General features: G+C 37.2%; 1 protein-coding gene across 4 annotated transcripts in view; it reads left to right on the top strand.

The window, feature by feature from the left end:
• Nucleotides 1-18,093, top strand: part of NEK7 (NIMA related kinase 7) — a 77,642-nt gene that overhangs the window by 16,749 nt on the left and 42,800 nt on the right. For 2 of the 4 annotated variants that reach the window (XM_075156548.1, XM_075156547.1), the window contains exons 3-5: nt 4,113-4,253; nt 14,099-14,161; nt 14,709-14,819. In XM_075156548.1, the coding sequence (XP_075012649.1) occupies nt 4,113-4,253; nt 14,099-14,161; nt 14,709-14,819 (315 nt within the window). Of the gene's footprint in view, nt 1-1,829; nt 1,969-4,112; nt 4,254-14,098; nt 14,162-14,708; nt 14,820-18,093 lie in introns of all 4 variants that reach the window. The other 2 variants (XM_075156550.1, XM_075156549.1) reach the window with 2 other exon arrangements.

Here is an 18,093-nt window from a genome sequence, read left to right as displayed (position 1 = left end):
CCCAGTGCTCTCAGCTTTTCCTCATATGAGAGATGTTCCAGTGCCCTGATTGTTAGTGGCTCTTTGCTGGACTCTCTCCAGTATGTCTATGTATGGGTGGCCCAGAGCTGGACACAGTACTCCAGGTGTGGCCTCACTAGTGCTGAGTAGAGGGAAAGGATCACCTCCCTTGACCTGCTGGCAACACTCCTCCTAATGCAGCCCGGGACATCATTCGCTGCCGTTGCGGCAAGGGCACTTGCTGGCCCATGCTCAACTTGATGTCCACCAGGACCCCCAGGGTCTGGCCTGTAAAGCTGTTTTCTAGCAGGTAAGCACCGAGCACATACTGGTGCGTGGGGTTATTGCTGCCCAGGTGCAGGACTTTGCACTTCTTTGTGTTGAACTGCATGAGGTTCCCGTCAGCCTGTTGAGGTCCCTCTGGATGGCAGCTTGACCATCTGGCACATCAGCCATTCCTCCCGGTTTTGTGTCATCAGCAAACTTGCTGAGGGTGCACTTTGCCCTATCATCCAGACCATTAATGAAGATGTTGAGCAGGATTGGACCCAGTATTGACCCCTGAGATGCACTGGCCTCCAGCTAGACTCTGTGCCATTAGAAACTCATTTTCTGTTTGGAATTAAGTGCCCAAAATCTCTGTCATAGTCTGTTACCTACAAAGTTAAAACACTGTACTTCATTACATCACAAGGACATTTTGAAAGCGCAGATATCTAAATGCGCTCAAAGCTCTTGAATATTGTAAAAAGGATTATGCAACAAGGTAGGAAAATACAGATTAGTATTTTGATACAGTAGACTTCAAGCTCTAGAACTTCCTCAAGAGCAGAATGGGGGCTTTTTAGCATCTGAAGAGGGGAAAAACGACTCTGTTACTAGACCTGGTAAACCAAAGGCAGCATATATCCCTTACTGTTTGGGTTTTTTTGGTGTTGTGTTTTTTTTTTTTCCCCTAAGCTGAAGAACAATAGTTTATCAAGTCTCTTATACAGAAGAGATTGCATATCTCTGCTCAGTATTGCTATTCTGCTCTTTGTTTTCTAGTTCCCCTGTATTCCCCTCAAAACGAGGGGTCAGAGCTCTGTGCGGTATTCAGTGTGCACACAATAAAATTAAGTAGTGAAACATTTTCTTTTCTGTTTCATTCAAATGCTTTTCCTAAAAATGTCTGCCTTTCTTTTTGATGATGACTGACCAATCAGTTTAACTTTTCAAGGAAGTTTTTCCATGGTATTTTGTAGATCTTTTTCCTGTGTTGTAATAGCTAATTTAAAAGTCTGTTCTCTGTCTTGAGAGTTGTATTTCCCATTAAGTTTCTGATTGCTAGCCTTGGGATGCTAGTACTGAGTGCCAGGGTGGAAAACTAAGGGAATCATCTGCAAGGCTTTGCAGTCATATTTTGAGCTGGTTGTCTTGGATAAGTTTGGATTGTAAAGAAACTTTATTGCTTCATTATATGTATTGAATAGTGCAGTTTCCTTTGGGATTTCACTGGTAACTTCTCTGAGAAAATAATTTTTCTCCTGCTGTTTCTCATCTTATAGCTGGCTATTAATCTGCTCAATGTTCTCTCTCAACCTGAGAGCACTTAGTTTTATAGGTTAGGAATCCTCACAGAAGGAACCTGGCTAAACATTTTTAAAAATGTGTGGTGTGATTTCTTCAGCAGAAAAGCCCAATTAGGAAAAACCTGTCTCATTCCACTCTTAACTGCTTATTAGAATCTCTAAATTGCTCAATTCAACTATTTCTTTGGCTATGTTTGAACTGAATTTGTGCATAATTAAAAAAAAATTGTTTTTTGAATTTTCTTTTTAAAAATCCAGATCAGTCTTTGACTCAGTATAGTGCACTGGCTCACAGTAATGGAGCAGTACTGAGGAGCCTGCAGTGGGAGAGGACAAGGACCTCCTGGGAAGGCTTGGTCACTGGAGAAACCAATGTGTGCTGTGCACTGGGCTCTTTGTAAGATAGGATGTTTTGGTGAATAAAGACTTTATTGGTTTTGTCAGTGGTCTCTAACAGATTTGTGAAACATGCTGTCTTTTTGTGTGCCTCCTTCGATCAGTACTGAAGTTCATTGATATTTTATGGGGCATTAGATGTTTTTGAAAATTTAAATCTTGAAGATGATGGGAATTGCATGCAAATAGAAAGTTTTGGAAAAACACTGAATTAGGACATCTCTTGAGAGCTCTGGCTAAGCTGGAGAGCCACTATCTGGCATAGTCTTAGAAGTTAACTGTGAATGCCTTGTACTAACTACTGTGGCCTTTCACCAACGTATGCTTTCTTTCCCTGGCAGCCGTCTGCTAAATTGGGTACCAGCTCTTTTCTAAGACTGAAACTAATCTGAAAATGAGTATTAAGGTTTCTGTTGAAGATTGTCTTCATTTACTTGTCATATAAATGAGCTCTTCATGCCATGATTAATTAATTAGTATATTATGATATGTCTTACCTCTTTCTAGTAGAAATTTTTAAACTAATTTTCCCTTTCCTCCCATTTCTTCTGTGCTCAGGTTTACAACTGAATATGTGGCTGAGAACTGAAATTTACGGAAGTCTATTCAGAGCAGAAAAAAGAAAAATATTCATACAGTTTTAATACATTGCTTGGCCAAAAGCTTAAAATATGAGTCTGAAAAGAGGAAGCAACTCATTGGTTATTTTAATGTTGTAAGATAGGTATCTCTTCCATGGAAACTATAATATTCCGAGTGCTCACTGATTTACTCGGTGAATACAATGTAATGTGATCATTAGTGAAGTGTATTTAATCTGTTCTGTTACGGTCTCGGATCGAAGGAAATCTTTATCCTGCACAAGCTTATTTCCGTACAAATTGCATTGTGGCGAGGAGAGGCCCAGTGGTAGTTGGAGATGTGCAGCTATGTTGCTTCTCATGTCAGCTCTCCACATCTAAATTGTATGACAGGACAAGGGAGCAGATGAGACAAGCTGTCACTCAGCCACGCTGCCCTTTGAAGAAAGGCCATGGGGGGGAAAAGGTGCCGCAAATGGGCTGTGAAGTTTACATACACTGCCCACTGTTAAACAGATTACCTCTAATGAAGTGTCTAATGCTCAGGCCATATCAGCCTAATCCTTGGTGGCAGTTCATCCCTCAACTGCCAAAAAACACCGCCCTCTGGCCCTCTCTCGCCACTCTGGCCGCCAAGCACAGGGAGGTGCCCGGTCTTAATAAAGCAAGACAGTGTGTGATCTGACATGCAAATGTAGGTCATTGCATATGTAAATGTGTGATTACAAACCTGCATGCCAAAACACATTAGTGAGACTTTGCTCTCAGCATGCGGTTGTCACACTGCCTTAGTAGTTCACGCTAATATTTGTCAAGTTACTGTGCAGACAGAGGCTGCAACTCCCAATTCAAATGGGAAGAACACAATACTTCTTAAATATAGCCTATTTAGAGAGTCTGTATCTTGCAGCTCTGTGTAGAGAATTGTAAATCTTGAAGTGATGTGTAATTTTAGGCATTTTCCCTAAAAGCCCTATAAATATCTCATTAAGCTAGGTCCTGCATTTTGGAATGCATTCTAGCATTAATGCTGCACCACTTTTATCAAAATGAGTGTCCTACTATTTTCATTTCTGGAGCAACAGAAGATTATATAAAAATACATTGCATAGGTACTTAAATACCACATTAAATTACTATTATGCGAGCTGATCCTTTATTATAATCTCTAGTGTCTCTCTTCTTGTTTAGTGGATTGTTGGTTTTTTTGGTTTGTTTTTTTGGTTTTTTTTTTGGATGGAGGGAGCTAGAACATAAAAAGGAAACATGGCAAATTAAAGCCTGTTGGGATTTCTTTTCTTCTGTGTCTCAGACTCATGATAGGGTAAAAACATTTTCAATATATCTCAACACTTTATAATTTTAAATTCTCACTCCAAAAATAGTATAATGGATGCTTTCTTTAGAACATCTTGTGATTAGTCTGGGACAGTTTTGCTTTTAATGTATCGGAATAAGACAAGTTTAATAGTTTAAACCATATTCTTTCAAATGTATTTTTACTCTGGCATGATTAGTCTTACTGACTTAAGTGCAAACTGTTTTCCGATATCTTTGATTCTAGAAAGCCTTGCGACCTGACATGGGCTATAATACACTTGCCAATTTCCGAATAGAGAAAAAGATTGGCCGCGGGCAGTTCAGTGAAGTTTACAGAGCAACCTGCCTGTTGGATGGGGTACCAGTGGCACTGAAGAAGGTTCAGGTAAGGATGACCTTATGTATAAATATTTAAAAGGATTCGATACAATTAAATTTGAAAGGCATATGTCATTTGGATGTGGTCTTAATGAATTTCTAAACGCTTAGCATCTAGATAGTAGGAAATTAAGAGCTTTGAAAATTTGTGACATGACTTTGTGTAGTATTTCACAAATCAGTGTTTTGAAATTGAAAGTCCAGAGTTGTTGGGAAAAGATAACATATATAAATTAGCTGTATAAGAACAGTCCTAAACAAAGCTTGGAATCTATAAATAATATAAATATTTAGTGGTGTCTAATGTGAGAATATTATGCAAATTCACACATTTTTTTATTAAATAAACATCTGTAAGTAATTTTTCAGAGAGTAACCATGCTTCAAAAGTGCATAAATCAAATAAGTTCTATATGTAATCAAACTTGTAATAGTTGAAAGGAATTACTGTTTCAAAAGATTGAAAATTACCCGAAACAAATATAAACCAAAACTGTGCTTGAATCTATAGGTCAGTGTTTCCTTCAGATTTCAGGATGCAACTGAGTTCATATTATCATGTTCATGAATAATATATCTGTGTATGGGACCCTGTGTAGTAATTAAATGCGAGTGCATTGTGAAATTAAGTGAATTGCATTGGTCAAAATATGTTCTTGAGGACCCTGAATATTTCCAAGATTCACAGCTTAACCGGTAGTGAAACAGCAGTTCTGTCACAGAAGAGCAGCAAACTGATTAAGTTACTGCGGCCAAGAAACGTTAAGGCCTTGTAAATTTTAGTATAAGAAATGGGCTGATTATTTGTTCAGATATTTTGTCTTTGCAGTTAGCAACTTTTAAAATATTTAAACCAAAAGTGACAGTTTAAATAAAAAACTCATGCTTTTTTATTGTTGGACAGGCAAAAGGCAGCTCGAACTAAGCCTCTATCCAGTATTATTTCCATTCTCTTTTTTTGTTTGGAGCTGCTCAGAGATGTTTGTTATAAGACTGTCACCCTCTAAAAATTCACTATTGGATTTACTTTGAAAATTCCCTGACAACGTGTTTAGTTTTGAAACTGAAACTAAAATTGTCATTTCAGTTCTGATCTCTTAAGATATGTTTAGCATATTACTTGAAGGAATACTGTCATCAGTGCTGAAGGGTTTTTTTTGTTACCTTTATATATTGCAAAATAATGTGTGTCAGATTTCATAGATTCTTTTCTAGCCTTTCTGGATTTTAATAATTTTCTTTTTGCTGTGCTAACACGTGCCCTGTAAATTTCTCTGTCGTATCTTGACTTGCTGTTCCATTTCTGTGATTTCCTGTGCTCTGCAGCACCAGGAGGCAGGGCTAGTCCTGGTAGTCATAAAAAAAGAGACTTGGTTCCCCCTTCTGGGAAAACTGCCAGATATATACTACTTCAAAAGCTGAAATATATTCTAAGAACTTTTGATCAACAGTCTTAAAACATTAGGCTAATTCTTCCTTCATTTTCAGTGCATGAGAAACCAAAAAGGTCAAATGTGACTTGAAATGCATGTCAATTAAGGTGGATGTGGAATGCCTGGGTACTTGAAGAAAGTCATAAAGTCCAGCCTTTCACTGTTAAATATGAAATTTTTATAACGGTGTTTGCATTAAGAATACGGAGGCATTATAGCATGTATACTTTTAACAGTATTTCAGAAGTCAGTATGTATAGCTGTATTCTCACATCAGATTTCCTAATTTGACAAAAGTGGTTTTTTTTGTTTTGTTTTTTTTTTCCCAACTAATGAAGAAGATATCATGCTGTCCATATATGGGTCATAGTTTCTATAGCAGAAAAGCTTTCTTGTTCAACCATTTAATAAATTTCTAAGGATATACTTGGTGGTTGGTAGGAAATAGGGTTAAAGAGGTGTGGCTCTCCCAAATGGCTTTATCCTGATAGTGTTCCGACTGTCTTAAAATATCCAACATATGCTGTTGGTTTTCCATTGAATGTTATTGCCTAGTGCACGTCAGGAGGGGCTATGTTCTGTGATCTGTAAAATCACTTTCCATATGAAGGCTGGATGTATGTAGAAGACTATTATCTGAATGGAAAGTGAGATTTGGTTAACCTAATGTAAGGGAAAAAAATTCCTAAATGTAGGATGGAATATTACCCGGCTTGTGAGAGCACTGAGCATTTGGCACAGCCGTTTCAGCTTGCATACTTGACATGTAAAGTTGTTCCATTTGGACAGAAGACCATTTTAATTGTTACTGTGCTTCTGTGACCTTCCCTAAGATTGCCTGGAAATATTTTTTTTAAATATAGTCATAATACTTAATTTCACTATAAAATTTGTTTTCATAGATATATTTTGGTGAGAAGTGATTGCTTGGCAGAGAAGCTTTTGTGGCTCTGCTCTGTGATGGTGCTTCTTGCTTTTAACTTCAGTCACGTTTTCTTTTATTCAGATTAAACTACTGCTTTTTTTTCTGATGCTTCATTAATGGAAGCTCAGCATGGACAAAACAGGAGGAATGCTTCTTTCTGTCATGAGGGAGAGGCTCTATTTTAGATCTGTGCATGGATCCCACTTTCCACATTTCCACATTGAGACAGTGTCTCTAAATGCTGTACTTCGTGTTAAATAACATAACTGAGATCTGGACTTTCTTCTACTTTCCCATTTTCTGCCTTTTTCTCATCTCGCATCTTAACCACTACGTGTCTTCCTCTCTGATCTTGCAAGCTGTGTCCGTTCCACCCTCTCCCCATTTTGTTTTCCTGGCTGGGTTGGGTATATAGCTGTTCTCTTTACGTGTATTCGGTTCGTGGTTCCCCTTGTTTGTTTCTGTCTTGAAGGTCTGATGTGACTTAAATTCTTCAGTTATCCTCTCTTCAAGAGTTACTGGATCTCAGGCCGTTATTTGTTCCAAAGGATTGCCAGTTTTGAGTTCTTACGAAGCTTTCCAAACAGGAGTTTTATGTTCTGCTATTAAAATTTTATTTGGCTGAAATATGTACAATATTGATAAACATTATATTAATGTCTACAAAATATATGTTTGTAGAACTCAGTGTGAGCAGAAGCAAGTGGCAGTAAGATGCTGTGGGAGGAAGGACAAGCAGATGGTGACAGAAACCACTCTTTCTGAATTTGTAGTTGCTGCTGAGTCCAGGTGACACGAAGAAGTAGTATTCTTGATTTGGTTTCCAGTAGGGTATGTAGCAGAGTGAAAACTAATTTGCAGTTCCTTTCTAGTAATTTAACCAGCAGAATACACAAAATAGTTTGCTGGGTCTTTTCTTCTCATTGTACTCTTTGTGCTTCATCCTTCCATGTGTGGTTTGCCTTCTTGTAATTAGGGAAGTGGTATTTATAATAATTAGGTTCTCTCTTTTTGCATGGAACTATGTTTCTGAGATGCTGTTGAAATATTACCTAAATAAAACCACAATTAAAAAACAAATCTTCATTACTTCACTTCCATTACTGTGTAAACCACACTTTGAATCAAAGAAGCATTAGGGATGATCAACCACAGATAAGCTGTGAACATAGCAGTGTAAGTTTGAAGAGCTTCTAGATAAGTTTCCTAGTGTGTGTTAAGTCTGAGGTCCAAACTGTACTGAAAGATCATGCCTGAGGAAGCAGCAGTACATCGCTACTGCTGCCAAGTAACCCTTGCAACAGAACCATCAACACCCTGAGGTATGGTGTGGCGTTCTGAGCAATGAGCGCCCTAGTGGTCACTTCCAAGTGACACCAGGGGAGTAGGCAACTGCTAGATACTGGAATAAATGTTCACAAAACATCCTTAAAGGGCAAAAGAGTTGTAAGTATCTGAAGTCAGTGACTGTAAGGCTGTGTGATTTCACTTTACGAGCTATTTTTCAAGTAAACCTTAGCAACTCAAAATTTAAAGTATTATGTGAAACTGCATATTTCAACAGAATTCCAGATTCATTACGTTTCTGCCTTACGTTGTGCCACTGTTCCTTCCCTTTAATTCCAAAATTGGAGACCCCTGTGTTAGAGATTCAGACAATGAATCCTTTTATCTAGCAGTTACATTCATTATTCATTGTGCATTGTCAGTGGATTGCTACTTCAGGCCTGAATTAGAGATAATTAATCTTAGGAAAGCATTTGTAATTTCACACTTTATGAAGCACTATTGTCTCAACACAGCAGTGCTGTGGTAGCAAAATACTCTAATGCTCATTGTTGCTATGCAGTATCATATCTCTTAATATTTATGTGCATTCAAGTCTTTATTTTGCTTGCCTGCCTGTAGTTTTATGTTACAGCAGTCGTGTTTGTGTTTTGGTTTGGAAATATTTTTTGGTAGTTTTATTTTATACAGAATTTCAAACAGAAATAGGTTAAATTGTCATTTAAATGGCGAGGTTAGAAAGACCTTTATCCTTTTCAATACTGGAAAGGAAAACTTGGAAAAGTGATGGACTTTAGAGCAAGAGGAATCGAGTAGATTCCCCAACTTGGCAGGTTACTTCAGATGATGAGTTAAATTGGTAGGTGGTAATTGATCAGATACAGTGTATACTTGGAACCTAGGGCCTGATGTTTTCCATCTGGTGGTTAAATGTTTCTAAACCTTCTTGCTAGGCACATAGCCTTCTAGGAGCTCTAGTTGCATGCGTGAGCACGAATGTAAGAACTTTACTCAGGAAGTTGATTTTGTGTATTGCAGCCTTTTTGTTTAGTTTACACATTTGCATAGGGAACAGTTCCTGCTTTGTATCTTACAATAGCTTAGAAACTATTTTAAAAATATCGATATCTCTTGACAGTACTTACAACTGGTATTTCTAGAATGCTGAAAGAATAAAATTATAATCTACGCCCAGATGGTACTGGAGAAGTGATTCAATTCAGAGGTAGCAGAGATCCCTTAGTTGCCTAGCACACAGAGGGGAATATTTTGGAATAAATATCAATGTATGCCTGTCCTTCTACTCTTCCTTTGTATGCTATTGATTGCAGTGGGAGATGAAAAATGGAGAGCTAAAAATGGACTTTTTGTTTCACTTAGTGTTCTTGCTAAGTGGAAAGAAAAATTGCTAAGGGCTTTTAAAATGCTCTCTTAAGTCTCTTCAGCTGTATTTGCCTAACTGTTTTCAGGAATTTCACAGTAATTGCTAACTAAGGTATAGATACCACAATGAGATTTTTTGATTACACTCTTCATGAAAACTGGCAATCATAAAACCATTTAATATAATTTTTGCTTATTATTAGGTTTTCCACAGCAAACGTAATTCCTTTGTAGAAATGTTAATCTTATTGTAGTCCTTGAAAAGAGAAATTAGGGAAAAGTAATAAGTGTGTGTTACACTGTGCAATTTGTGCTGGCTGGAGAAACACACCTCCAACCTGAATTACCCTGTGATCCTGACCTCATAAGTGGAGTCAAGAATTAGAATTTATTGTTAGTCTAATTAATGCCCTAGCAGTCTAATCAAAATGCAGCAGTTGTTATTGTTAGCCAATTACAGTGATGCTAACACTTGTGGTCTAATTACTGCTGGTTCCCAATAATCGATGTACACAAGCTGCTTCACATCGATGCTGTTCAGGCCCCCCCTCCCAGTTTCCTGAGCTCTGCCGGGAGGAGGCTGCTGGTGGTGGCTCTACATGGGATATGCTGGGTGCTTTCCAGCAGTCAGTTGCTAATGCTTTGTCTTGGTCCAAAAGTTTATCAATGTTCATCACACTGGTTTTGTTAGACCTTTATTGTATCTGCTATAATTTCCTTAAGACCGTGCAGTTGCACAAAGCTGAGCTGAATCTAAAAACAAGTTAGACACAAGTTGTCTGACTGTAATAACTTCATTACAGTTAAGTCTCTCAACCGCTACAGCTAAATCTGAGCTCAAAAAAATAAGTTCAGGCCAAGAGAAGACCAGCCAAAATGTGGAAGGTCTTTAGGCAGTCTTAGGCTTGTGGCCTGCTGATAGCAGTGGCAACACTGTCTTTATAGGGCTACAGGTTGTGTGTGTGTGAGGTAAATCTGTGTGCCACCCGCATGCTGGAGAGTGGGGAGCATAAGCTGACCTTTCAGGTTGGCTTTCTGAGTAGTAGTAGCTGCAAAGCTGTAAGCTGTTACAGTCGTGATGGAAGTACCGACATCTCTTCACATTGGCCAGTCTGTAGTAAACCACAAGCGAAGGACAGCTTCTCCCGCGCGGTCATCTGGTCTGCGGCAGCTCATGCAAAACAAGCCTTCTGATCGCTGCCAGGTGCCATGTGTAATTTTGACATGCACTTCAAAGGATGTTCTTAAACTCCTAAAATCTTTCATTGCGGCTTCCATTTTTCAGTGTAAGTCGTTCTTCAGTGTTGAGTCATCTTCTGGTGATGAAGCGTGGAGGTTTTCTCGTGTTTACAGTAGCCTCCTTGTGAGCTGACAGGGTTTATTACATTAGGGGCCTCTGATCTGAACTACAGCAGTTTGGCAAAATGGAAGGATAATCCTTTCAGAAAGAAAATCTCTGCAAGCTGTTTGAATCTGATATGATAGGGCAGAGGTTCTTCAGAGACCGTGGACTGGGTGATTTTTTTTTTTGGTTGTTACTTTAGGTTGTGGGTTTTTTTCCAATCTTATTATTGGAAGAGGTTAATGTCTGTGAAACTGAAATTCTGGATTTTTGGGAAATGCTATTTATAGTCTTTTGAGGTTAGATCTGGACCAAAGTCTACCGCAGAACCTCAAGAATGATATATAGTAAATCTTCAGATTGTCTGTCTTTGTGTTTGCAAGGATCAAAAAAGACTCAGTTTTTCTGTCTTGCTTTATTTTATTCAGGTAATGTTTGAAATATTCTGTTTAGCTGAAGCTGTGACAAATTTGCTGCTCTGCTGTATGAAGTGTAGCAAAAGTATAGGGACTCATGTTTATAAAACTTAAGTCTGTCCTTTCATGAGAGCAGCTGCTTGGTCTAGTCTACTCCAGGCTGTTTAATAACAAATTACAAGCACTGGGAATACCAGCCAGAATACACAAACAAAATTTTGTCTTTCTTTCCTATGCCTCCATCCTAGATCTTTCACAGTCCTGAGTCTAGGGCTTTATTTTTGTTGTTTTGTTATTCCTCTGTGAGAGGTACTGATTTATATCCCTATCAGAGGCATAGCTTATAAAAAAAAAAAAAATTTGCTCGCAAAATTGGCTCGTTTAAGTGTGTAGGGAAACACTCCTGGTATAGGTAAGTTAATAAGCCTCTTGGCATATTGGAACAGTCACTAACAGGTGCAAACTGCCCTGGTTTTTTTTACACAATGAAACTTTTGGTTTTGAATCTTGAAATTGTGCTTTGGGTAATTTCTCCAAATGTTACAAATAGATAATTTGTTTACAATTTTCAGCCTAAAATTCTGTCTGCAGCTTTGATTAGATTCTCCACTGTGTTTGGAGTTGTAATCTCTGTATCATTTATAAGGAACATTCTTATCTCACTATTATTTAGAACTTAGAAAAAGTGTGAAGCTTCAAGACATGCCCCTATACCTGTCCCCTTTTTTCCCTGCTCCCTGGTACACACTTACATTGATTTTGTTTTTGGGAGAGAGAGTATAAAATTTTCCATTTGCTGCCTCTTAGGTTACAGGGGAAGACAATTATGATCTCATGTTTTCCCAGTATTTCCTCAGTTAATGTGCTTTCATATTTAGAACTTTCCTAAGTGTTTCCTGGAAAAATCATTACAGTCCTTCATGACTGTACCAAATACTAGGACTCCAGTCTATTGTCAAAATGATTAAAAAACAATGTTTTTTTCATTCAGAGTTGAGATCTGTAACAGATGCAGGCTGTTTCATCTTCTTCACTAAGTTCCCAACCTTAATTCATAAACTATCTTTTCTGTCTTTTCCATCAGTGTTATTTACCTCTTAATACTTGTACCTGTAATTTCATATATAGTACTAACTCTTTTCTTCTACTACATCTGAAATTGCTTTATTTCTTAGTGTTAGCATTCCTTTCTTGTGACTTACCCTGCTGTGTTTCTGTGAAGTCCTCCACAGTCTCCTCCTTGAATAATTGCTTCTAGCTCAGTCTGTTGATTTCCCATCATCCTGGCATTAATATACAAGTAGTTGTGAGATGGTTTATTCCCTTTCTTTCTTGGTAGGTAGTTTTGTTTTCTTCTTTCTTTCCTCCTCCCCCTTTTCTTCTTACTGTCTACAAGCCTGGCATTTCAGTTCTTGACTTAGTTGTCATTTTGTCAAAAAGTGAATCTTGTATCCACTTCAGGCTGTTTTTTCTTATGCCAGCTCTGAAGACAGAAGACTGGATGTCTGAAGGGAAGTAGTGACTAGTCAAGAGCACGTGTGAGGACTTTGCTCCATGGGTGAAGTCTCTAGATTTCTCTTTCAGTTGATTAAGGGATTGACAAACTTATTGTGCATAGTGGCATAGAAAATTAAGATGAGGTTTAGCAGATCATATGTGGACTTCCTGGTTTGTTTGAACTTCTTTGGGGAGAGTAAAAGAAGGTGTGATTCACATGGACAGTTAGGCAGTCAGTTTAAGAGATGACCTTTTTGCAGACATTAAGTACTCAAAGTGCTGTTAATCCTTATTCTTGTTTCTGGGGTTGGTGGCAAGATATGAAATGGAAGCTGTCAGCTGTTGAGCTTTTGATCGTTTTGAGCTGATGGAACCAGGTACCAGTGATCTTCACAGCATATAATACATCTTTTCCTGGAGACTATCTAGAAAGAAATTATGTGCATTGAAAAGATGTAAGTGGGAAAGGTGATCTCATAAATGTTGTGGCAATTACTAAAACTCATAATGCATCTCTTATTATTCTGGATACCTCAAAATTGTTATAGGCAGACCACACAGAAGTTGATGAGTGGGTGTTGTGGCAGGGTTTTTTTGTGTTGTTTTTTTTATTCAGAAAGTAATAGCAAATGAGAGAGGAAGGTTCCTTGAAAAAGTAACATTTTGGTCATTTCTAAGGGGTATAGTCAGTGGCAGTGTATGGAGATACACATCTGAGAAAGTGAAGCGAGAAGGGAACCCAAAGGTGATAAAAAAAGGGAGTGAAAATAGAAAGGTATTAGATCAAATATAGATGTGTAGAACATGGACAAGGACTCTAATGGCAGGAAAAAATGACTCCAGACAAAAATTGAAATTAGTGGAGAGTAACATGGTTAACTGGAGGAGGCAAAAATGAGATACATTGCAAAGTAATTTGGAGCAGATGGGAGGTGGGGAAAAAATGAAGAGCAGAGATGTCTAAGTGTAAAAGGCTGAAAAAGTCAAGGTGACAGATGAGGGCTTAGGAAAAAATGCTCTAGTAAACAAATTACAGAACCCAAATTACTTCTTGCTTGCTGAAGGGAAAGAAATGGGAGAGAAAGAATTGGAGGAGACAATGAAGTTTTGATCCTGAGAGAGAGAGTAAAAGTGTATGCATTATTTAGAATAGAAAAGGAAGACTGTAGCAAGGACTAGGAAAAAAAGGTATGTTCAGTACTAGAAAGAATCAGTTTGTGATAATGCTGTGGCAGGAATGGGGAAGGAAGCTGACATTTGGATTAGAACCAACTTGAAGGAAATGTGCTGAATTATTGCTGTGTGTTTCAACAGATACACGGAGGTGGCAATTAAGTCATTTGAAGACTTGTACTTACAATGGACTTGTTTTCTACGAGGGGGCTAAAAGAATGGATATAGCAGTGAATCAGTACATCAGAGCATTAGGAGCATTTCTTACTGCAATGTTATGTCTTGCCATGAAATGCATAACTCAAGTTGCTTTATGGATGCTATGAAATAATGATAATGATCTCTGTTTGCTATATTTTTATCACTTAATAAAAATGTCTTATCTCTTGTGCATAGATATTTGATTTAATGGATGCCAAAGCCCGTGCTGACTGCATCAAAGAAATAGATCTTCTTAAGGTAAAAAATTTGTTTAAAAAAGGTGCAGCCATCATCAAAGCATATTAAGTTTTTCATAGACATACTTGAGGTGTCCACTGTTGTCGGTGTAGTTTTTATAAGCCTCGCTTAAGGAATGTTGTAATCTTTATTGCTTTAAAAATTAACATTGAGAAGTACATCCTATAGAAAAATGGGTGACTTTTCAAGTAGAAGTTTCTGCTAAAACCACAGTATTGTAAATAACTGTGTCCTGTGTACTGTAAAATACTGATTTTAAAAATTGACTTTGCTGTTTCAGGTAACAGTTTAGCATGCTATTGCATAGATACATTGAAGCAAAATTCCTCTAAAATTGCAACTTCAGTCATCATGTTGATCCTAAAATGCCATGTTCTTGCAAAATGTTTATCTGTAAATGCTTCTCATAAGCAAATACATTTTGCATCATACTGAAATAGATTTTAGGGGTTGTTTCGTTTGCCTAAATAAGAATGTTTCATATGTCTGTCTTAAAAGATAAGATGTGCTCTATACTAAAATGTGCATTATTATTCTACTTTCTTAGCAACTGAATCATCCAAATGTAATTAAATATTATGCCTCATTCATTGAAGACAATGAACTGAACATAGTGTTGGAATTAGCTGATGCTGGAGATCTCTCTAGAATGATAAAGGTAGGAATTAACATTTTTAAAAAAATTAAGAGCTTGTAGCATTCAACAACTTTGGCTTTTCATTCTATGTGCTCATCACTGGGTGAAATGCAGTGAAAGTATCAGGAACTATGGAGAAAAGTGGAGTGTTTAGACTGACTTTTTTAACGTGTGCCCAATATTGATGCTTATGTAAGTATTTTTAACACTATTGCCCAGAATGTAAGTGCAGATGGGGGCCATAACTAGACTGAAATTATATTAGTGCTGGGGAAAAGAAAAAGAAACTGTAAAGAAAAAGCACTCTCACCACCATTTAGAACAATACATTTTGAAGGCATTCCTGACTTTTGGCACAATTGTGTTTTGTGCTCCAATATTCTATTCTCTGTAATAGTAGTGAAAGCAGAGAAGGGCTGGCGTTGTAAGGCAGAAGTAGTTTCTTCTAGATCTTGAACTTCAACTGCTAACCACTTTAGCAAACAAAATAAAGATTAAAATGGAAATAAATGCATCATTTTATAGGTCTAGTTAAATACTTCTTTATCTTGAGACTAACAAATATTCTGAAATAATATTTCATATTTGGTTGAAATCACATGCAGTGAACTTACTGATACGTGGTTGTGAATTATGGGTTAATTGCTTTCTTTTGTAGTGTTTAAATGCCTGTTCTTTAGCTAATCAGAAAAATTTATCCAAGACCCGTTGTATAGACTTTGTATTCTGAAACTTATATTAACTTTTAACTAGCTTTTTTATCTTTGTCATCTGACATCTACTTCCCCTCTTTTCCTACCCTTTTTCCACTGGGTCTTGGTTTTAGTATGTCCCCTTGGTGTACTTTCTTTTGTGCACACCAGCATTATTGTTGTCAACACAGCGTAACTCTGGGAACAAATAATGCCAGTCAATTAGCATTCGCTCAGCAACAGCCAGGCACAGAACAGAGATCTGCTGTTTTGCTTAGGACCTACCTAAGAGATTAACATTCTCTGTTCAGTTAATTTCTTCATTAATGACTTTCATACGGATTTTTTTCTTGAGCTTTTGAAGAATATTCCCTTCTAGATTGGTGATTGTAAGGTAGGACAGTCAAAATTCGGTTCTAAACAGGTTGACAGTGTTCTGTTAATATTTATATCCAAATCTGATATTTTTCTTCATCTTATGAATTATTAATTCTGTGGGCTTACATTTCATAAAACATAAAGGAAGGTTTGTCTTTTCTTTTGAATGTTCATTTTTGACACAACAGTTATTAATATGAGTACTCTGTGACAGATTGCCTTATGGCATGTCTGGTCTTATGACCCATTGAAGCTTTTTCTTTTTCCTCTGCTTTTTTTTTTAATTTATTTTAAATCCAGTGTGTGAATAATGGCTTCTTCAGTGCAGTTGGCCTCATTACACCTTGTCCAAGTCGGTGGGTATTTCTTACAGGCTCGATCTTGGAGGTGCTTTGTGATTGTCCTCTTAACACAGGGATCATGTTTAATGTAGCAAACTTAGATTGCTGTTTGATGTTAATGACAGCCTATCAGGCTATTATTAAATATGTATGAGGTGTCACAATGCACTCTGTCTTCATGCTGCTGGTGGAGGAAATGATTTGGTAGACTACTTGGATGGTATGAGTTTAAATGTGGGGCGCATCAGTTATATAGCGTCTTCTTAAAGAAGTATTTTAAAAATTGCCTGAAAAATAAATGATATGTAATGGTATGGAAAGTTCCTAGCAGAATGGCTGCCTGTCACACTATCAAGGTAAATAACTACGTTGTGTTATTAAAACAAACAAACCATGCTTTGGTCTCCAGTGTTCATGCTAGAATGCTATTCTAACTTTGTTGGAAGATGTTGAGGCACCCCCAGAAGAGTGTTTGGGTACCAGGCTTGTTGTGTGATTTGTAAAAAAGATCAAGCATATTTTTGAAATTGTAAATGACCACAGCTTGAATGACACTGAAACCAACGTTAATGTGAGGCAAAACTACTTAAGTAGTTTACTTGGATATTTGTTACGACATTATTGGCACATCAGAGAATACTTGCAAAGCCGCTGTGCCTCACAGTGCACCTTAATGAATTCTTTAGTTCTTCCCTTAATGAACCACATCCTTGCTGCCCAGCTTTTATACCATCCCTCTTGTTACCTGTGAATAATACTCTCTTTGTCCCCATTGAGTAGACAACTGAGGAAAATCACTTGGCGCATTCATATGGATTCTAATAGAATTCATAGAATGTGCTGTATGTCCAAAAAAGAAAAAAAAGGAGCTGTGCATTAGCATTTACAAATCACGTAATGAAATCAGAGGTATCTCATGTGTTATGTTTCTCTGTGTGTTTATGTATGTACATTCACAGATTTAATCCACTTTACCTTTATTTTTTTTTTTTAATTACTTCTGTCACAGGGAGATGTTTCAGTACAGCCTCTGTTCTCAAAAGCAGGAGAATCCAAAATTGAGGATTTCTTATCTTACAGCTTTTTTTAATGGCTCAGTAGAATTCTTGGATCTAGCATGTCAGTAATGCTGAGAGGCAAACATTATCAGTGACGGGGAAATACTTGCATTTGACTTACAGTTGGTTTTGCACTAGAATATGTACCTCAGTACTGTGTAATCCCTGTGTAGGGATGGTGAAAGAAGGAAAAATTCTTGATTTTCTGTGTCTGTGAATTAGGCTGCTGGATACAATTACATCAAAGATTTTACAAGTAAATAATTAGTAAGTATTATGCTAGTTCCCAGTTGCTCATGGTCTGTTGTTTGGCGGTGTCTGTGGTCTCTACTATGGAACATGGTGATAGTACACAGCTACCAAGGTTAAGAGTAGTTCATGAGACCTCCTTGTAATACCACCTCCTTTTGCAATACAAAAATATGTTGTAAAGCAGGTTTAAGGCTTGATCCCTTTTCCTAAGCAAAAGTTGTTCTGTGGACTTTTTTGATTTGGGATTTTTTTTTTTTTTACAGCAACAATTGATATATTGGATAAAGAAAATGCCATAAATAAAGAAGAATCTACTCATTGCATTAATCAAGAAAATACATTATAATGATCCAGTAGAAAGAACTAGTTAGTAAAGTTTGTGCTGAAGACGTTGAAACAAGAGAATTTGAACTATCTTGCAGAATAATTAGCATATTATTTAAGATTAATATAAAATTATTTGAAAGGCTTGTAAGAAGGGATGTTATCAAGACACTAAAGTTGTGGTTGGTTTTTTTTCTTGGTGTTTTTTTTTTTTTAAATCAGCAATAAACTTCTAGGTCCATTTCATTTC

Source organism: Calonectris borealis, chromosome 8 (assembly GCF_964195595.1).
Source record: "Calonectris borealis chromosome 8, bCalBor7.hap1.2, whole genome shotgun sequence".
NCBI lineage: Eukaryota > Metazoa > Chordata > Aves > Procellariiformes > Procellariidae > Calonectris > Calonectris borealis.
The sequence above is the reverse complement of the archived record's forward strand: the minus strand, read 5'-3'. Positions and strand labels throughout refer to the sequence as shown.